This window comes from Drosophila innubila (assembly GCF_004354385.1).
Source record: "Drosophila innubila isolate TH190305 chromosome 3L unlocalized genomic scaffold, UK_Dinn_1.0 0_D_3L, whole genome shotgun sequence".
Classification (NCBI taxonomy): Eukaryota; Metazoa; Arthropoda; class Insecta; order Diptera; family Drosophilidae; genus Drosophila; species Drosophila innubila.
The window spans coordinates 18,097,095-18,119,406 of NW_022995376.1; the positions used below are offsets into that span (position 1 = coordinate 18,097,095).

The following is a 22,312-nucleotide window of genomic DNA, read 5'->3' on the forward strand; positions in this document are numbered from 1 at the left end:
TAAGAATACAAAAACAAAAAAAAAACAATTTAAATGAAATGCTTAAAGAGATTTATACACACACTACATATATGTAGCTAAACATACACACACATTTAAACATATATATATATAAACACACATATATAAAGATTTTAAAGCATATTTTCATATTATTAAAACGTTTTTATTTAAAACAAAATCTGACGAAAAACAACACAAACTAAGCAAATGGCAACAACAAATTTTAGATGCTCGCATTGCACAACAACAAAGTGGCTTAAAGTGCTAAACGATCCTCTGGCAAGGCATCAACCTCACCCTCTTATTGTATGCCTGGCAGCCACCACTTGACAGCCATCGCCAGGCACTCAACACTTTGTTGGGGGCGCCAAATGTGGCCAAAAGACAACCGGGCAGAGGCTGAGCACGATTATGTTAATTTCAGAGAGGGGGCTGTCAGATCCCAGGAGCAGGCAAAGCAGGCAGGCAACAACAGCAGCATTAGCGGAGCACGCCCACCGCATATGGCAGTGATATTTGGCCAAGCAGACAGCCGAACTTAGCCTGGGATTATATGGGATGGGATGTGAATGTGTTCGATGTGGTGTTGCGCAAGTGCTTCGTTGGTTGCTTGCCCCGACGCGATTTGGATTTGATATTTGACATGCGCTGGGGGCCATCAGGAAACTTCGTTTAAATGAAATCAAAAGTGCACAAATACATAATTTACACAAATATGCAATCAAACTTACAAGTGTAAGTATCAAATATACATCCACTTGCAACGCATGCAAAAGTGATTTCGGATTGAGGAAGAAGTGTGATCTTAAATGATAAGTGAAACATTCTAAGAAATTTACAAGCTAATTTATAATTACTTCCATTTAACCCCAGGTTCTCTAAATTTTCTTTCATTTTCAATCGATTTGTTACACAATTTAGCCATCGCTTTAGCTTAAATAATTTTTCAGTGTGAAATGCCAGTTGACCCTATTTTTTTGTTATGAAATGCTAATGAACCAGAACTGAACCCAAATAAGCCGGGCAGAAAGTTGTTTTCTTTGCAGAACATTTAAAATTCATGCCTTAAATCTCTTTGGCAGAGGAATACGTTTTTTGATTAACTGTTATGGGTCAACTATGGTCCGGGAATTAAAATATTTTTTTTTATTTATATTGTGGTAGAAGTTACAAGGCACTTATTTTTCAGCATTTTGTTTTCACTAAAAAAAATAGAAAAAAAGTAGAAATATAACTGAAGTAATTATTTATTATTATTACTTATAATATTATTGAATTTTTATTAGTACATTTAAAGAATATTTCAGGATGACGCTGAGTATCCAGCGCTTAAATCGTCGCACGTTCGCATATACGCCCGGATAGTTGGCGTTGGCACATCCAATGCCAAAGGACACAACGCCGTAAAGAGTTCGTCCATGTGCCAGCGGTCCACCCGAGTCACCGGAGCAGCTGTCATGACCCAAGCGCTGGGCGCATAGCATTTGTCGATAGATTTGGACCCCACCTCGATGATACATCTGGCGGCAGCGATTGTGCGTCACCTTGCAGACGACTGTGCCACGCAGAAAACGTTGCACGTTCAGGGCAGATGCATGACTCAACCCCCAACCGCTGACCAGAAAGCAGTTGGGCAGATGCTTCCTCTTGTCACTGGGCAATTTAATGGGCTGCACACAGATCCCATAGCGAAGGGGCGTGGCAAGACGCATCATGGCTAAATCGTTCCGCATGGATTTGCTGCTGTAGCCGGCCTTGACAACAATAAGTCTTACACGATGGAACTGGCCACCTCGGCGTTGCTGTGTGGATCCCACTCGCACCTGGAATTTTCCTTTGCTGCCGGCAACACAATGTGCCGCTGTGAGTGTCCAATAACGGGACAGGATGCTGCCGCCGCACACAAACAATCCGTTGTAGTGCAAGGCTGCTTGGTAAGGAGCACGCTGGCAAGAAATCCGTTTGCCATTGACAATGCGGGTCGGAAACTCTTCCGCCTGTTCAATTGCCGTAATGTTCGGATTGCTGGAGAAGCTGCCCAGTTGGAGGCGTGTCAAGTTTGATTCTTGTTTGTACACATACTGAGTGTCATTGGTAATAAAGTTGCCATTTCCAGGGAAAGTAAACTGCTGTTTAGCTGTAACCTCTGCCAAGAGCAGTACTTGGAGTCCAAATCCAATTCGATCCATTGTCAAACTAAACAACGCGACGTTCGTTAACCAACTGAGGACTGAACTCACTAAATGTCACCTCTTGAATGCAAATTTCTAAACGGTTCTAGGTTGAAGCCAAATCTCTAAGAATTGCAAATTAGTTGGCTCTCTTCTCAGATTGTTTTTTCACTTCATAACACATGACGTAATTAAATGCAAAAGTGAAATGAGCCAAAAAATCTAATGAATGCAAATTCGTAGATCTCCACTTTTTTTTAATTCCTCAGTAATTTCTTTGCTGGTCGCCAATTGGCGGCTTTCAGCGCATAAATCTTGCGTGTCTTTTTTTTTTTCATTATTTTTGCCGCCAAGCCTGAAGGAGCTGGCGGAGTTGGAGTAACCACTGGTTAGCTACCGTTTGGCCATTTTTGGTAGGGCGCCGCTTCCGCATGGCACATGCCACAAGAGACACAACAATAAAACGATTAATTTCATGTAAATTTTTGCGCAATTTAATTATGTGCGAAATCTCAGCCAAACAATGCATGAACAAGGATGGTGGAAAAAGGAGAGAGAGAAGAGTTTGCTAGTTAGCGGGGGCGATTCGACCAGGAATAATTATGCAGGCAGTCTGTGCAGAAAGTGAAAGGAGCAACACAGCCTAGACTGCATGACAATGTTAATAACAATAATGTTCATGATAATAATGATGATGTTGATGATGACGCAAACAACGCTAATTTCATTAGCTTAGTGCGTATGTGGCAAGTACTACAAATCGATACTTATTGAGTGCTTTCAAGCAACAAATTAAGTTTCTGAAATGCAGAAAGTTCTTTGATTTAATTTTAAACCAAGCACTGAAAAAAGGAAAGAAAACTACTGACAATTATAAAATTAAGAAAACAAGATCAGCTTGTAGAACAGCTAAATAAAAGGCAGAACAGTAAAGCCATTCCAAAGTTAAAGAGCTTCGGTGAACATTGAAAATGGTCTTAGGTAAAAGACAGAACAGCAGTTGATAACCTTAAATGCGCCTCATTTCATAACACTTGAAGCTTTCATATGCTTTAAATAATGCTAATCAGGTAACGTGTTACGTGAATCAATTTTAGATACAAGAGAAGCCGTAACATTTTAAGGTTAAATAGGGCAGCTGTCTCAGCACTCAGTCCGCGCTCTGGCTTTAGTCTAAAAGCCTGGTTTAAATATTTGCAGTTGTTTGTGTTGTTTTTGGTTGTGCCGTCAGCATCTTCCTGGCTAAAACCATGAAAAATCGCAATTTGTATGCTTTAATTAAAAAATCTGTCAAATGCCAGTTTGTGCGCTCATTAATGAGTTTCTATGGCAGTTGGGAGGCGGCGGCAGCCTCACTTAACCACTCAGCCTCGAGCAACAACAAAATCATGCTTGACATAGCGTGAACTCCACATAAACGACAGCATATATACATATACACTCATGTGACTGAGTGAGTGTGTGTGTTTAAGATATTAGACTTGATATGTTTAGCTCACGTTGATGCCTGCTTGAGCAGATGCGGGGGAATCTTGCCTGCACCTTTGACAAAACAAAAGACTCAGGCAACAAACTTTATTATTATTATTTTTTTACATTTTTTTTTCGCTATCGGCTGTTGCATAATACACGCTTTGTGTGTCTGAATCTGACTTGCGCCGCTTCTAAGCGCGCCAAATTGATTTTTAATTATGGGTTGTCAAAGATGAAATATAAACGAGCTGATGTTCTTCTTTTTCTGGGAAATCAATCCCCAATAGAATTTGCAATCTCTGAGAAGATATGATATAAATATAATTTTTTTTATATTAAAACTTAGAATTTTCTAAGGAGAATGATTGGGATAATTTTGGCAAATATGATATAATTAATCAGTTTGATCACTCAGAAAGACCACCTCTTCCTGAAAATATGCACAAAATTTATATTAGAAAAGTCATATGACTCAATCTTTAATAATAAAATCTAAGGAATCTATTTGATTACGTACGTTTGGTTCTGGTTTCATCTGCTTTCTTAAGACAACCGCGGAAATACTACAATTGCATTAATTTAGTAACTTAAGCTTTCAAATTACATACAGTTCTTCATAATTAATATTTACAGTGATTTGTGAAACGTTACAACCAACTGAGTCTCGCAGATTCACAATTAAGCTGTTCAATTGAAATATTGCAACTTTCATTTTCGAAACATTTTTCGATGCCGCCAGCGGTAATTGAAACATATATTTTGTAGTACGAGTATATAAAATCACGTCAGAGCAACACTTAAGCACGACATCAGCCAGAGACAGAGACAGGACAGAGAGTCAGAGGAAGATCTCTAGAGCGACATAGTCAGAAATTTCACCCATTTTGCACGTTCCACGGTTGCTGGCAATCTGTCTGAAGGTGTCTTAGATACCAAAAGCAAACACCAATTGGTAGCCATACCCAGACCCCCCGTCTATGGCAATGTTAGTTAATCATTTAATTTCATTGCGCCTGCCTTTTTGTCAAGTCAGATGGAGATTCGGCAGCGGGAGCAGCCGCCAGTTTAACACCCGTTCCAAGCCATATCAATAATTATCAGCAAAGCCATCAAGCCGTGTCGATAGCAGGCGAGACTAAGGCTGAATCAGAGGCAGAGACTGAGGCAGAGGCAGGGGCAGAGACTGAGGCAGAGGCAGAGTCAGGCCAAGAGGCAGCACACCTTGTTCGACACCCTCTCCTCACCAATCCTGCCCCGTTGTCGTCCAGCCGAGACAAGCCATCATTTTAGAAAATTGTGACATTTAGACACAACAAATCATAGCAGGCGGGGATCATTAGGCTCTCTTAACTGTGTTCGTGTTGCCTGGTATTTTTGTATGTCAATGGGTGTATAGAAATCGAAAGTTTCACACTTGTCAATTAAGTGTACCAAACGATGGTTGTTGTTGTTGTTGTTGTTGCCATGCCTCATCAGGCGGACTGCAGTTGAAAAGTGACCGTCAATGAAAATGAAATTTTATTGAGATTTTTTTTTATTTCGAAATTAATTAGAAAAGTGCCAGAGTGTGCGTGTGTGTGTGTGACTGAGTGTTCAATTGTATGTGTGTTTTGGTAGCTTAATTGCTTTGACGTGTGCGACTGCGCATGTGTGTGTGGTTATATAAGTCGTAAAATATTTAAGCCATAATAATCTGGTATTGAAAAACGACTATCACTTTTACTATCACTCGTCCGTCGCCGTCGTCGTCGTCGTCAGCGCTCGCCACATAAACTTAACAAGCGAAAATCATTTGCTGCACTTCTAAGCGATTCTACAGTGAAAGCGTTCATAATTGGACAGAGCGGAAGCGGGAGAAAGAGAGAGTGACAGATAGTGAGTGAGAGAGAGAGAGAATAGTTGACATTGTTGGACTGCCTGCAACTTATGCAATCAATCTCATCCGTCAGGCTGCATGACAGGCAACTTCAGCGGCTCATTAAACGCCACATAATTGTTGTAGATATGTACATATGTACATACATGTATCTACATACAAGTATGTACAGATACAGATACAATGCTCGCATATGTCTCCAGCCTGTCAGTTTGTCCATCCGTCTCTCGATTGCCGATTTTCACATGGGCGACCGGTTGCATTTCAATAGCCAAACTTGGCTTAAATAATGCACTCGCACTTTTACTTGCTGCCAACGGGAATAACCAAAAAAAGGCCCAAAACGAAAGCGAAAGTTCTTTTGTGTTGCGTTTGCTGCTGTGGCCTGTTGATTCTTATCGTTGCTGGCAACGAGCAACTTGCAACTTGCAACTTATGTCTGCGTTTGCCTTTGCGTCTGCAACGCGAGGCGGCAGATTTATTTATGCACTTTTCATTTCACTTAACAACACATGAAACGATGCCGAGAGCAGCAGCAACACTGTCACACTGTCGCACTGTCGCTCAACTTTCTTCCCAAAGAAAACGAGGAAGAAAACCCAAAATCAGACAACAACACCAACAACGACAACTACAAACAACAGCGACAGCAAAACTGATCGAAATTATGCGCAGATGGGGGCGCCAACATTGGACACTCGATGCCTTCGCTCTTCACCCGATTCTTTAAATTACCACTTGCACTTGACCGATCGGCTAGTGAGAGATTTGAGACACTGTACAGTGGAACAGCTAAACTAATTTTCAGAACTTCACATTGTTATTTCCCAAACAATCGTTCATTCAATCTCAATAGTTTTTCAATGAATTTGAAGCTACATTCCTAATTTTATTAATATTATTATTATTATACTCTTTTAATCTTATTTAGTATTTTAATAAGAAAAATTTGTATCAGTTTTGGTTATTTTTAAATTATCATATACAGCTTTTATGTATTATTATTTACCGCTTAGATCTATCGGTTGCAGTACAAGTAAATCGGCACAGTTTTGACAAAGCTATGAAAATTTAAAGTTGTTCGAACTTTGACCTAGAATTTTTACAAGATAAGAATTTATTTTGAATACGGTTCCGGCTCCGGTTCTAAAAATAAATTGGGTAGTTTCGGTTAACGGTCTTGGTACCGGTTTCGTTAATATTTTCTGATCTAAATTTTTTCAAAGGGTCAAGCTTACTATTTCTTTGTTTTGTTTTCTAAAAAGAAATGGATGATTAATTAAATGAAAAGAAAATCAAATCCGATGTTTAATTAACATTGGTATGATATTTCGTGAAGTCTAATAGAAAAATTGATAAAAGAAACACGTCGTTAAAATGAGATTGCATCTTGCTTCTATAAATCTAGCCATCGTTCTATGGTTCACTTCAAAGTATTAAAAACTAGTTTTCTTTTATTATTTAACTATTTCATATTTATTGATTTATAACTAAATAAAGTTGAAAACGCGCCACTGTTTGGCCACCCAGAATATGCAACCCGTTTGAGTCCAATTAAATTTGCCGCATTTTAATCGAGTCGGCTGTGCAACAAGTCGTTGCAGTTACAGTTACAGTTGTTGTTTTTTTCTTTTTTCGTTTTCATTTAGCTCGCAGGTTTTATGGTGCTTGGGTTAATTTGTGAAAGTTGTGTGTAAACAATTGGAACCCAATGCAGGGCAGACATAAATTCAATCAGGCGTGGCCCGAACCAAAAGGTGTGCGGCCCTTGTCAATATATTGAGCCATATATATTTTGGACCCATCCTCTTTGTTGACATTGCCCGTAAAATATTTGGAGTAAAACTGATTTAATTGACACTGGCATTGCATAATGTGTGCAGCAGCCTGAATCAATGCCCTTCTCAGTCCCTATCCCTCTGCCCCCGGCTGTGGCAAGGCAACCGTTTATCCTGTGCGATAAGAGGCGACTGCATTTAATGTGGCATAATTGGCCAACGCAAATCTCTGTGGAGGACTTAACTGGGTTAGTGGCGCCGGCGCCAAAGCCAAAGCCAAAAAAAAAAAAAACAAAAAATGACAAAGCTGAAACCGAAGTTGAAGCTGGAGCTGGAGCCGAGGCCAAATCGCCAACCAGTTCGTGTCATGTGATTTTATCGTTAATAGGAAACAACTAAAGCAACAGCAACAGCAACAACAACAACAGAAACTGCATCAGAGACAAGTACAAAGCCAAAGCGCCGCCAATGGCAATTCTTGTTGTTAGTTTTTCTGTTTTTTTTTTTATGTTTCTCAGTTTGTTTTTTTAGAGACAAACAAATGTTGTGGTAACATGAAAAGGGTTTTTGGGTTTTTATTCAATTGCTGGCAACAAGCAAGACAGAGTCTAACTAGAAACAGTTGTTGCAACTTTCATAATGAATTCAACAACGCAATCAAATTGCCGCGTTAAATGCAAAACAAATCTACGCAAAATACTCCTTTCATTTAAGACGAATTCCAAGTCCATTGTCTCTACTTTCCATCAGCTTGTCTATGCATCCGACAAGATAAATTACATTCACTGCATTTACAAAGATTGACGGACAAGGTCTTCGAACAGCATAACTGTGCCTTGGATTGTTTTTTACTTTCCACTGAAATTGAAAGTTCTTCGTAGCATGCGAAAATCTCAACAGATGCACCCAAAGCCATTACTTAAGACCCAAATACTTTTACAATTAAATTTAATTTATAAATATGTGTATATTTCTTAAGTACATGTTCCAACAATTATAAATCTTTTATAGGCTTTTAAACTCATTTGATAGATATGAATACAATAATTTGTAGAATCATTTTAAGCGTGAGAAGTAAGTACTTTTATTTTAAATAAGTCTAATAGTTATATTTTGTATATTTGGTTTTTTTTTAGCTAAGTCTCTCGCTTTACATGCATTTTATAAATACTATTAGAAAATAAATTATTTTCAAAAGTTGAGCTTAAGATTAAATTAAACTAAATTCAATATAGATTGCTACTCTCACTCAAAGCTTTAATGAGCTTCAGATCAACAATCATTCATGTTTGATTTGATTAATATATTTTTTTAATTGAACCACTTCTTCTACTTTTTATAAGTTTAAGGATCTTTGTAAAAAGTCTCACTAATATTTTACACTTTCTGATTGTTTATTTGTTAGTCGGGCGCACATGTTGTGGATCTGGGATTGGGACTGGCACTGGGTCTGGGTCGTTTATTGGACAACTCACAATAAAGCAAAGAGGCCTGTTTTCTGTTGGCCTTTTGTGAGAGCTGCTGTTGTTGGCAGTCAGTTGGTCAGTTAGTCAACTCACTTATTCCTCAGTGCAGCAATTGACTTTCGTTTTTTTTTGTTTTTTGGTTGTTAAGTTTGTTGCTGTTTCTTTTTTGCCGTGTTGACAAAATGCAGCGCATTCTGTGATGATGTGACAGGCAGCAGGTGAGAGCAGCCAACAACGACGACGTTGATCAATGAAAAATAATTATAATTGGCCGGCGGTAAATATTGTACGAGTATGTTTGTACATATATAGTATGCATATGCAGATGTGGGATGTGAAATGCAAATGCTAATGGAAAACTTGTTGGCAATCAGCAAAATCAATCAACAGCTGAGCAATTGACGGTCGCCCGCCGGCATCAGGCAACAGGTAGCAGACGAATAGCCAATAGAGTTATCAATTTTAGTGGCAATGTGTCACAATGTGTCGCTTAATTGCAGACAGCTAAAAAAAGGAGATAGAGAGAGAGAGAGAGAGAAAGGGGCAGAGGAAGGCTGTCATATTAAGTGGCAAGTTTGTGTGCTAAATGTTGCAACCTTGGCGCCAATTTTGTTTTCAACTCCTTTAAATGCCGCGCGTAGTAAGTAAAATTTCATTTAATGACATACAAAATGAAGTTATAGTCGAAAGGCTGTAAATGACAACAACAAAGGCAGCTGCAACAATGAGTATAACAACGCCAACAGCTACATCAACAACTTGCAACGCGTCTGTCTCAAGGTGAAGTGAGTGCATGTCGCCTCTTGAGTCTGCCCCACGGCCTGTTGTCATTTTTAATGCACTTTTATACACTTTTGTTTATTTATTAACATTTTTATATTTTTACAATTTTTTTTAATATACACTTGTCAAAGGTTGTTGCATGTTAATTAGTGTGACCGCATGCGGAAAAGCCAAGAAATACAATTAAATTAAACGAAAATAAAAATAAGAAAGAAAAATCCAATCAAGAGCTACTTATAAACGAGAAATTTGTTTACTCGTTTTTAATTGGAATAACCAAAAAAAAAAAAAAGAAACAAAATAAATAAACTGAGAAAAATACAACGAAAAATTAAATGAAATGGTAAAAGCTTGTACGGTTGTTTTCTTACCAGCAATTTGGCTGTCAATTTTACGCAATTTGGTCACACTGAATTCAATTGCAATTAACACCACGTGTGTGTGAATATATGTGTGAATATTCAAGTGATGCGTTATGTTGCAACTAACCACAAAAAACACCATTACCACAAAAAAAAACACAACAACACACAACACTTACCAAGTGCAACGAGGGCCTTCTCTTTAGTGCCGTCAAGTTCGTTGCCTGAGTCTTTCGTTTCAGTTTTGAAGTGCAACACGTCGCGACGCCGCGTAGCGTCTCTTCGACAATCTTCCGCATGTCAAGGTCAATTAGCATTCAACTGTGGCTGTGCGTGATAAAAATGTCAAAAGGTTTCGATTGGTATTTCATCTGATGTTGTTATTGCTATTTAGTGGCTTTAGCTGGCGATAAGTGTTGTTGTTGGCCAAGTCCACTTCAGTTAGCCAGCTCTGATCCGATCCAATCCGATTCGAGGTGCTTTGTGTCATTGAACCGCGTAAATGCGTATTCCTATCTCAGTATTTTTGTCTCTGTGTGTGCGTGTGTGTGTGTGTGTATAGAAAGTGGCCTACGCCGCAATCCTTGGTGATCTATCTTTGTGACCAAAAAACTATATATACACACTCATACTAGTACTCACACTCACATATATACACACTTACACTCATACTGGTACTAACTACAAAAAGTTTTCACTCCTTTCGCTTTCATTGCAATTACCAAATACGATTCTTATTTTCAATTTCAATATGACGACGACAGCCACGACGCGACTTTGCCCCTAGCACAGTGGTTCCCACTCAGTTATAATCCCTGCTTTATTGTGGGGGTGTAGTAAAAGCATAAGTTCAAATTTTATAATCTTATAAAAAAGTTAGGAATTGAGCTTGTAAATCTATGAATGTTGAGCCTGATTGTGCGAGTGTTGATTAAAATTCACAAAACGCATTGTCAGCTAATTTAAACAGTAAATGTTATGTTATTTATTTTTTTTTTATTATTTATTATTGTATTTATTAATTTATTAATTTATTATTTAATTGTTTTTATTTCATCTGAAACTTGTGCAGTTTGTACATATTTTATTCTACGAGATAATCCTTAGCTTAAAAGCATAAGTTCCAATTTTATAATCTAATAAAACCGTTAGGAATTGAGCTTGTAAATCTATGAGTGTTGAGCGAGATTGTGCGAGTGTTGATTAAAATTCACAAAACGCATTGTCAGCTAATTTGAGCAGTAAATGTTATGTTATTTATTTTTTTTTTATTATTTATAATTGTATTTATTAATTTATTATTTTATTGTTTTTATTTGCAGTTTGTACATATTTTATTCTACGAGATAATCCCTAGCTGGTAACCACGGTACAATGTTCATGACAGCCTGCGAGGAGACACAAAAAAAAGGCGACCGCGACAACGCAGCTTCAGTTTCGCACCAAATTTGGTGCGCCTGGCTCAAGGAGATGGAGTTGGAGGAGGAGAAGGAGCCTGGCCAATAGTAATGGCAATTGCAATAGCAATAACAATAACGGTCGCTCCTCAGCTAGCTGAAATGCTTTGTTGTTGTTGTTGTTGGTGTTGTGGATGTTGTTGGTTGGAGCCTATTACTGTTTGGCTTAGTCAAATCGTTTGTTATGTTTTTATCTTGATGTCCAGTCACCTTGATTTGTTGTAGAAAATACAACTTTTGGCATGCTGTTGCCGCTGTCCTCCGTCTGTCCACTTGTCTGTTTTGGGGGACATCGCTCCGATGGCTACCGACGCGTAGGGTGCATCCATCGCTTTTTCCCAGTCGCCGCATGTGATGTTATCCGACGGACGCTGACGGACTGCCAAACGAAAGTGAAACCGAAATTAGAATTGAGCAAAAAACGTTGTAATAAATCAGCATTTACTGTTTGGCGAAATCAATCAATTTATGGGCTTGGCTTTTGAAGTTCAATGCACCGCTCACTGACTGACTGGCTGACTGGCTGGCTGGCTGGCTTTTTGGATGATGGCTCAAGGCTTAAGCCAATTTTGTGCAGTGTAGGCAAGTCATATACTATAACAGCAATGGGAGCACCGTTGTGAAGAGTGGGATTGGGTAGCAGGAGCAACATCAGCAGCTCAGCTGTATTTTGGGCGATGTCAGAGTTCAGCGCATGTTTTTTGGGGGTGGTTGGCAAATCTAGAAAAATGCAAGCAATGGAAAAAAAAATATATATAAAAGAAAACAGAAACAACACAATGGGCAGACGTCGGTGGTGCTTGTTAGGCCTGGGCACAAACAACAACATGAAACAAACAACCAAATGCCGCAGTAACAAAAACAAACAACGACAACAAACAACAACAACCACAATAACAACAACAACAACAAATGCAAATACGACTGCTGCACACGAGGCTGAGAGACTGCAATCATTTGTTGTTGCCTGTTTTGGCGGCAGTTGTTGTTGTTGTTGTTGTTTGAGTATTGTCATTATTTATTTATGCCCAAAACGTTTCATTTTCATTTGGCCAAGGGAGTCGCTATCGTTGTCGTTGTCGTTGCTGTGGTCGTTGCCAAAACCTGAAAACTGGGTTACTGGCGCCTGTTTCGGGCTACAAGATCGTGTCATGCGATTTCTATCTTTGTCGTCGGCGACAACGAATGCTGTCGAATTGCTGAAGACGAAAAAAACTCCGAAATCGAAACTGAAACAAGCCCAGCAAACTGACAACTGGGAATAACTGTTGGCCTCTGTACAAAGTACGAAGTAGTATTAACTGACTCTGGGACTTGGAGCTGGGACTGCTTTGAAAACAAGAGTAAAGTGCCTGATCTCCATATGCATCACACATACTCACGTTTGTGTGTTGTCAGTAAGTAAATTTGTATGTAAGTATTTAAAAATGATCTAGCACATGACTCACACAGCTCAGTAGCAAAAGTCTCCCTATGAATTGGAGTTTCGTTTGGGTTTTGTGCTTGGGCCTGGGCCTGGCAGTCACTGTCAGCGTCTGGCAGGAGAGCTTAGCATCCGACTCCCTCAATTTGTGTTTTTATTTCTTACTATTTTCTGCAGTCTCGACATCTGCGTCGAATCTGAGTACATTAACTTTGTAACACAGCTTATCAAGACAATGGTTTGAAATTAAGGAATATGTAAAGCAAGAAATCGTCGACTCTATTTATAAATATTCATTGGCAAATGAAATACCCCTCCATTATTCTTTTTAAAATGTTGAAGTTAAGTATTTGTATAGTTCTTGCAGAAGGAAATATTTGGCTTATATCATTACAATGTAGTTTGTAGGTTGCATAATCAGTTCTCCCGTATCCTTTCCAGTTTCAGTAGTGTATTTAATGCTAATAGAAAGTATAGTATTCTTCATTCTTTATAGTATTCAATTCTAAAAACGATCGTATACAGATATTTTATAATCATTCTTACAATAGTCCTACTGTAGATAAATTCCACACTCAGTTTCAATAATTTACTTAAAAGTTAAGAAAAGTATTTCTAAAGTTTTTTCTTTTCCATTTTTTTGTAGCCACATATTTGAAATAATTTAATAATATTTTTAAGAGTGTATTTAATGATCGTCTATCTGTCTGTCTGACTTTATTGTTGTATTTAGGGCTTTAGACTGGCAGTCGCACAATAACAAAGTACAACAAAGTAGTCACGAATTAGCGCAGTTCAACTTGGAACAGATTCAGGTACGGTGGAATAGGGGAACAGGGCTGAGTCTCCCCCACATATGGTTAAGAATATGCTTGTTCCAGATGCAGCTGTTGCCACATTTACGTATGAGTGCAAGGCAGTTATGGCATAGCATAGCGTAGCACATAAAACGCATTTTGTTGCAACAGCATCGAGTCGAGTTGAGTTTAGTTGAGTTCAGTTGAGTCGCGTCGCGTCGCGTTCGTTGCCTAAGTCTTTTGTTTGCTGACGCATGAGCGAATGGTTGATTCAATGTTTGAATGTCTGACTGTCGCACTGATTTATGCGCTTGACCGCACAAGCCACCTACGCAGTGTGAACACATAAACACTCACGCACACACACACACACACACACACAAACACACACATGCGCTTATACTTATAAATATTTCTCTATTAATATTTCATGCATATGTACGCTAAGAGTTTTCCCAGTTATCAGCGAATTGATAAGTAGCTTATGTAATGGTACGAAAAATGGGTTAAAAGTCGCTCTGACAGTTTAATTTGACATTTCGCTTTTTACGCTTACGCTTCTTCTTGCCACGGCCAGAGTTGACAGAGTGCTTTATGTTTCTTTCGCATTTGCTTAACAAGATTTGTTGTTGTTACTCATATTGAATTGTCATTTCTCTTGACAATTTAATTTGGATTATGCCGCAGCTACCGAAAATCCGAGAGCCAAAAAAGCCCAAAATTTGCTGTAAAAGGCAAAAGCAGAAGACAGTAGACAGAAGGGAAATAAAAAGCAGATGTTGATGTGTTGCATGTGTGTTGTTTGGTTGATTGTCTTGGTCTTGGTCTTGTGGCTTGTGGCTTGTGGCCGGGGCACGTCTTATGCTCAGTCCATTAAAAACAAAAGGCTCTCAAAACGCATTGAAGATGTCCACGTCGCGTCGCCTCGTCTGTTGCAAACGTATAATAAAAATTATTAATGGCTGGCCAACGTCTTGTCTTGCATTTCCGTCTTGACCCGAAGTTATGCAAAAATGTTAGCCAAAAGGCCAAACGAAAGCAGCCGGCAAAGTAGAAATGTTTGCCTAACAAATGATTGCTATTTTGCCAGGTCTGCCAAGTCAGGCAAGTGCGTTGTTGCCAATGTTGCACGTTGCAAATTTCAGTTGCAGTTTGCCACTTGCAATATTAATTGAAATTGTGCGCATGCGCAACCGCCAAAAAACAAAACAGCCAAATGTAAGAGCAACAAATATATTGGTCGAAAAATGTTATGCCTAACAGTGCAGTGTTAAACTGATGAATGTTATTAGCAGAGTTGTTCCAGTTGCTGTTAAAAATGGTAACAACTTGTAGCGGAAGCCTGCAACTCTGTTATGGCCATTGTCTTCTGGCTGTCTTTTGATTTTATCGCTCAAAAATCTACAATCAGTTCGTGTTGCATAAACATATTGATGTGACTTGTTGTTGTTGTTAGTGGTTACTGCTGTCGTTGCGCATATAAACAAATCAGCTGGTGGCTAACAGACAATTGCATAAATCAATTTTACACCAAAATAATAAAAAAAGCTGTTGTTGTTGCTGCTACTACTGCGGTTGCAGTTGCAGTTGATGTTGCTCTTGCCTCTTGGTGATAGGTGGCGCCGCGTTTTATTGCTGTGGCACGGCCCACAGTGCGTATGGCGTATAAACATTGTTGGCACATGTAAATTTGATTACAAGCTAGTTTTACCACCACAACCACAATAACAAAAACCAAAAACTAATGAAGTGCTAAAATTGTAGTCGTATTTTGTGGTGCATTGCTAATTTCAACTGTCTTGATGCACAAATGACGCCTCCATTTATGATAAATGAAAGTAAAAGTACAAGCACATACACTTCATAGATCATTAGCGTTACTTGTTGTGGTTGCCTCGAATGCGTGGCGCGTTCAATGAACCATAACATCGAAACAAACAACAACTGAGTTAGACAGTCAGTCAGTCAGTCAGTCATGTTGTTAGTTATTTAGTTAGTTAGTCAGCCGGCGATGTAAAAGTCATAGTCATTAAAAATAGAAATGTTCATTGCAATCGCCAACGTTCGAAACTTGTTCTTTCACTTTCAATGTCACGCCACAGAAGACCTTCAACTTCAGTTAACAAACACACTTCCAACTCCTCCACCACCACCTCCACCTCCACTTCCACCTGAACCACCTCTGGGGGCCACTTATATGAGTGGTGCGGTGGTGCGGTTGTGCGGTGCTGCTGCTTCTTCCGCCTGGAAATTAATTGCGGCATAAACCAAACATTTTGCGAGTCAATGTACGTAATTTGAAAATCGTGCCAAAATAGTTGCAAAGCCAATTGCGACTCCGGCTACAGGTGCGACGGCATCGCAGGGGTCTAAAACGATATGACACCCCCGCAAAATGCTAGGCTATCTGTGAATAAGTATTCGTATTCGTATTCGCATTCGAATTCACAATCGTATTCGAATTCGTATTCGTATTCGTATGGTCTGTCTGTCTTTAGAGGTTGCTCGCCTGCTTGTTGCTCTCTTGTTGCTGTTGTTGTTGCTGTTGTTGTAGTCATTTGTCTGCATGTCGCTTTGTTGAATTGTCTATTTGTTTGCCAAAAAGTGCCATGAAGACAAGTTGTTGCTGTTGTTGTTGTTGTTACCTGAAAGCAATTTCATTTGTTGCCTTGCGGTCTGAGACTGCTGCTGCTGCTGCTGCGGCTGCTACAACAAATTACTATCATTGCTGTTAATAGTTCATTAAGTCACGGACGGGACGACGTGGCGCATGTGGAACGTGAAACATGAAACACAAAACGAACATAAAACACCCAACTGTAAAATGAAAACGAAATGCTCGCAAGTGGCAGAATAATTGAGTGAACGGCACTGATAAACAATTCAATTTTTTGTTATTAAGTCATCAATTAGCTAGAGATCATAACAACATGTCTATATTTGCGCTTATTATAGGTTAATTTCGGGTGCTATTTTAACTGTTAAAGTCCATTTTAAACAATTAATAAATTGTTATTAGCATCTTTGTTGTCTGTTATGATTGGTTTTTTATTAAATACATCGAAATCCTTAATAAATCCTGAAGGTCTTTTGATTCCATTATAATAGAAATATTACTCAATTATTAATCTATATTTGAATAGTTTATGATTTTATTACGCATTCTTATTGAGGTACTTAAGTCGTTGGGGTTTATTTAGTTTAGTTAATAATATAAAGTTATTCAAATTATTGGAAGCGTTTAAGCAAATTTGTAAGAATTAGTTGATTTAAATGGCAGTTTTTTTTTTTAATAGCTATAATGTTTAACAGAAAACTGTATTAATTTCACAATTTTTAATGTTTCAGTATTAAATAAGGAATATAATTATGAATTCTAAAAAAAAATCAAATTGTATAACAATAATTTAAGTCGTTACGTATACTTAATTCATCACAATTTCATTACAACAGATTTCACAAAGCTCGAGCGGCTTATGAACCGCTTTTGAGGGAGATGACAGCTCGGCTATGCCACAGCTGGAGAATGTCCTGCTATCCTTGCTTTGATTATGATCCGGATAGCTTCTAATCCATGGTGAAGTGCGTCGTGAATTCAGCCGAGAGGAATTACGAGAATTGCGTTCCATGCGCGAATTGGAAGATCGCAGCGAATGCAACGTTGTTGTTGAGCCTCGCCAGTCGGCCAGACGAGCCAAGGCTGCCTCCAAGTCGATGTCCTCGTACTCTGTCATCACAACTTGACTTGATCCAGGCGAACCGGAAATAGCACTTGGAGTAGTCAGATGACTTAGGGGTTTTATGACCACCTCTGAGCTACTGGCTGATGACAATCGAGATGAAGCTCGGGAAGGGGACTTGGCGATAGTTGTTGCAAGGATTGGCTCGGCATTTATCCTCATCCTTATAGGTGTGGCATGTCCTGATATTGTTTTTCTAGGCGTTGTTTTTGCATTTGTTTTTAGCAGGACATGTTGATGTATTGAATCTCTATCTCTCTCCCCCCTTTGGCACTCTGCCACCACATCAATGACAGATGCCGTTTTGAGTCTTGTTGGCGTGTGCAACTGAGGCGTTTTGAGGGGCGTGTCATATTTGACAACTGAGCTGCGTCTTTCTGTTGTCCCTGCAATAAAAGTGGAAGCACGCGAGGCTAAAGGCGTTGCCATTTTGTTGCTCGTTGAGCTGGAGATTGGACTGCAGATTGCAGGTCTTGCTCTTGAGGGACTGTGCAGCATGGAGGTGGTTGTCAAGGGCGTGGCTAACAGCACAGCTGAGCTAATGTCACGAGCTGAATCCCTGAGCATTGATGTGAAAGCCTCATTGAGATCCGCTTTGACTTCCTTCGCTGGCAAAGAAGACTTCTCTGGCTTTGAGCTGATCACTTTCTCTGAATTTAAATGTTTCTGTGGCCTTGAGCTTTCAATTCTCTCCGATCTCACCTCCTCAATCTCCTTGTATGCTGGTTCACTAGGACGGCGACTGCCTGGTAATTGTTTCTTGGCATTATCTGCCGTGGACAGTCGTGGCTTGTCTATCTTCTGGGCCTCCTTCCTTTTGGTTAATGAGGAACACGTCAAATTGGAGGTGGATCTGGCCACCTGAAGATTACGTTCGTCTCTTGCACCACTCAACGACTGTCTCAGTCCCACAGTCATGCTGCTTCTTCTTATCGGACTGTATGTGTGGTGTGGTTCCTCTGGCAACACTTCGGGCTGCCCTCTGGCCCAAAGGGACCGTCGGACATTTAACGCTGAGCCAACACGACTGCCAACTGCACGACTTGTGGCAATTGGAAGACTAATGCGTTCGCGTTGTGGATTAAAGTCAAAGGTCCTGCCATTGACGCCGCCCACATTTGAGAGCCTCGAACTGGCACGCGACACACTTGCCGGCTGCTCAGAGCCAACGAACTTGGCATAATCACGGTGGCCCCGTCGAGTGGGCGGGGCAGGTGTCAGGTGGCCACTGGACAGGTCCGACTGGGACTGGGAGGCGCTCGATTGCTGTGAGTTGCCACCGCTAAAGTGGCCATCGTAATGACCCGGCTTGTCTCGCAGGCTAGTGTAATCCTTGTACACTGAAAATTGATTTTGGCTATGAGCGAAGCTCTCGTAGGGCTTAAACTTTCGACTCTTGGCCAACTGATCGGCCAGCTTTTCCCATTCCGTTGTGCTTGGGCGACGTTGTTCATCCCCATTTTCCATGCGACGATACCAACGACTTCTACAGGTGTTTTTGGGTATGAGAGTATATTTTTGGTCAAATAGTGTTAGTGTGTGTGTGTGAGTGTGTTAGTTAGAAATTCTTTTGTAAATGCGTGAGAAACTTTGTAATTTTTCATGATTGTATTGCTTAGTCTTAAACTCTGGCAAAACTATGTTAAGTAGAGTAATGTATTAGATTAACAATAAATAAATTAAGATATTTTCGATTAGAAACTCTATAATAAATGTTATACTTAGACGTCTTTCCACAGAGATTTTATGAAGATTTTGTTGAAACCAAACGGATATTTAATTTAAAAACTATGAATTAGCTTATATTTTGATACGGTAACTGCATATGAATAAAGATGATTTTTTAGATTTTTAAATAATAAGAATAATCTTAATCTTTTTAAAATAAAAATATTTATTTATTTATTTATTTTTAAAAAGAAAACAAGATCTAGAATAGTAAAAATAAGATTATATTCGATTTAATATTCGCAGATATTTATTTTTTATCTATTATTTAATTTTAAATTCATTTAAGAAATTATTTATATTTGTATATTATATATTATATTTGTATATTATATCTGTGTTATTTGTATAAACATAGCTGTACATACATATATACTTCTCTTATGAATCATTAGTTATGCAAGAGTTTTTCCTAAGAACTTCGAAAAACCGAAGATAGAGATAAATATAAGTGTAAATGTTTAAACTTTAAAGATATTACCAATACTACGTACAAGACTTGTTGCTGTTGCTCTTGTTAGATTGAAGCGAGCGAGTTGAGTTGTCTTGCTCGCAACAACAATAATAAATGCAGAGTATATGATATGTACATAGAGATAAAAGTTATTTATTTACAATTTACATATTGTCAAAGAGAGAGAGAAAAGAGAGCAGTAAGTATATAAGACAAGATAAGTATTTCAATATGATATTACGATAATACGAGTAATTCGATCTACATAGACGATTAATAACTACAAAAGCTACAGTACAAGCTACGCGATTACTTCTGGGTGCAGCGAGTTCTACGATTGATTCAGTGGCTCTACGAGGATTATGCTGGTTTTCTGGTGGTGCTCTCACTAGGCTTACTTACTCCACATTTGCAGCAGCTGTTGCTGCCGCCGCCGCATCTGCAGCAGTTGCTGTTGCTGTTGCCACTTTGGCATCCACTTCGCCCACCTGAGCACTCAGTTCGGCGAGTTCCTGCAACGAAGGCTTTGGCGTTGGAGGCGCCTCCTCCTCATTGGCCGAACTGTTGGCCAGCGCTCTTTCAATCTCCGGTTCTGGCGTCGATGTCTTCAAACTGTCCCCATCCGCCTCAAGAGCTGGTGTGGGAGCACGTGATGTACTCAGCACTTCCGGCTCTGTCGTCTTGCCGACATCCGGTCGCGTCTCCAAATGCAGACCCTCCATCACCTTATGCTTCGCCTCGTCCAGTTTCTCTGTGCCATCCTTGAAAGCATTCCCCAGCTCATTTGTTATGCCTGCCACGGCAGTGCTCACCGTTTCCTTGGCCGTATCCATAGTTGTATTAAGCGTTTCTGTCGCATCTGAAAGCCAACAAACGATTTACTTTCTGTTTACACAAATTATATCTAATTGGACGCATTGATTGAGTGCGCCTAGGCAGGTCGTTAACCCTGTCTGTCAATTTAGTTATTCAATCGATATTAGGAAATGCTTGTGTATTATGAATGGGATATCAACCCAGCTATTTACTTTGAATGTTTGTATAATGCATTATAAATTAAATAATTCTAAAGATTAAATGTATTTATATTTACATATTATATGTATTTTTATATATACGTGTAGTTACTTAATAAAGCTATTGACAATTTAATTCCACTTTCAGAAGAGGGTATAATTTTAAATTAATTAAATCACACTATCTCAACCAGCTCAGAAAGAGTCCAGCTAACTCAGGATATTTCAAGAATTTTCCGTCGCAGCTCTTGAAATATTTTACAACGATTGTTCAATTTGTTTAGCCCTATTCCAAGAAAATTTTTAACGTGCTTAGGATATTGCAAATTAACTTTATTTTACCATAGGATTTTTTTGTGTAATTTGAAAAAAGTAAAAATTAATCAATCTATGTGTTATACCTTCAACACATTTATAGTGCAGGTAAATTTGTATATTATTTAAAATAAAAGCAATGCTCTAATTACACGAACAACGCAGACGTTCAGTCACGCAATAAAATCGTTTCTCTTCATATGCTTTTAACAAAAATAAATATGCGTAATATATGTGTGTGCAAGTGTATAAAATAATATAATATATACAAAAGACCATGAAAATCTCATAAAAAGTCGAAGGAACACGGAGTTGCCATTGCTTGGGTCCTTTATGATGTGGCATTATTTGTCTGAGAATTGTGGCAGTTCAATAAACTTCCAGGTAAAAACAGCTAATCATAATATTGTACTTGGTTTAGTTGCAATTAAAATACGAAGGTCAGCAGCGAACTTAATTAGTATAATGATTATATATATTTGATTGATTTGCTGTCACGCACTGCTCGCATATTAAATATACGCCGAGTGCTTAACATTTGTAGCACACTTTTGGGCGCCACTGCAAGCCATTTTAGTTATGAGAAATGCGCTTTTAAATGTCAACTACACACACAGAGACACACACCTTCGAGGGCTGCTTCCCCTTTTTGCTTGACATCGCCTGCCACATGTGTGGCGGCTTTTAGCATTTCACTGCCTGCGGTTGCCACCATTGGAGTGCTGCTGGCGCAGCCCATGGCTAACACAAATACAATTGCGGCTATATATAGGCCTCACTTTAGCTGTACAGTGAACACAAAAACGTTAGAATTTCCAAATCATATCGAATAGAATGTGATATAGAAAAACAATTTGAAATATGAATAGAAGAACGCGCCCGTCTTTGGTCACGAACTCAACGCAACTAAACTGACCCAAAACCAAAGACCACTAGCAAAGGGTCAGTTCGAAAGGCAGGCCGTCAGTTCTTGGTCTTTTAGCAATGGTTGTACGAGTACAACAACTACTTGCATATACAATGAGTACTCGTTGTTATTGTTGTTCTTTTACTCGTTGTGGGGCACGCAACAGGACCTCGGCTCGAGCCTTTTAGCCACTTTTAGCCATTTGTGTGTAGCTTCATGTGCGTTTGCACTTCAACTCCAACCAAATTGTTGAGGTCATGCGCGTTGGGCGCACATTTTATAGGCTAAAAGGGTTTCACTTCTGTTGCTCCTACTGTTGCCGCAAGCCAAAAAAAAAAAAAATAGAAATTACTAAATAGGCTAAATATGAGTACATACGAGTTCTTGTACTGGGATACTTATAGCGTGTCTAGATGGCGTGTCTGACTACGCTTTGCCCAGCCGCTAGGTGGCGTGCCATTTACAATTTTTTTCTTCATATGTAAGTTCTATTATTGTTAAAGTCTTTCACTTGTTGGTCTACTTTGTGTACAATTGAATTTCGTCTCTCCCAGAAATATAGA

The 22,312-nt window shown here is 39.1% G+C and overlaps 2 protein-coding genes across 2 annotated transcripts; both read right to left on the reverse strand.

Annotated features, from left to right (window-relative positions):
- Positions 1–483: 483 nt before the first annotated feature.
- On the reverse strand, positions 484–2,192 carry LOC117787174 (trypsin beta-like). Its single transcript, XM_034625624.1, has 2 exons — positions 1,293–2,192; positions 484–546 (listed from the first exon to the last, which is right to left on the reverse strand). Exons 1-2 carry the CDS (start codon positions 2,190–2,192, stop codon positions 484–486), a joined length of 963 nt encoding a protein of 320 aa, XP_034481515.1.
- A 14,822-nt stretch (positions 2,193–17,014) lies between these two features.
- On the reverse strand, positions 17,015–21,639 carry LOC117787177. The gene is made up of 3 exons (XM_034625626.1): positions 21,470–21,639; positions 19,914–20,370; positions 17,015–18,815 (listed from the first exon to the last, which is right to left on the reverse strand). The coding sequence occupies exons 1-3, from the start codon at positions 21,579–21,581 to the stop codon at positions 17,015–17,017; spliced, it is 2,370 nt and encodes a 789-aa protein (XP_034481517.1). The 5' UTR covers positions 21,582–21,639.
- Between the last annotated feature and the right edge of the window lie 673 nt (positions 21,640–22,312).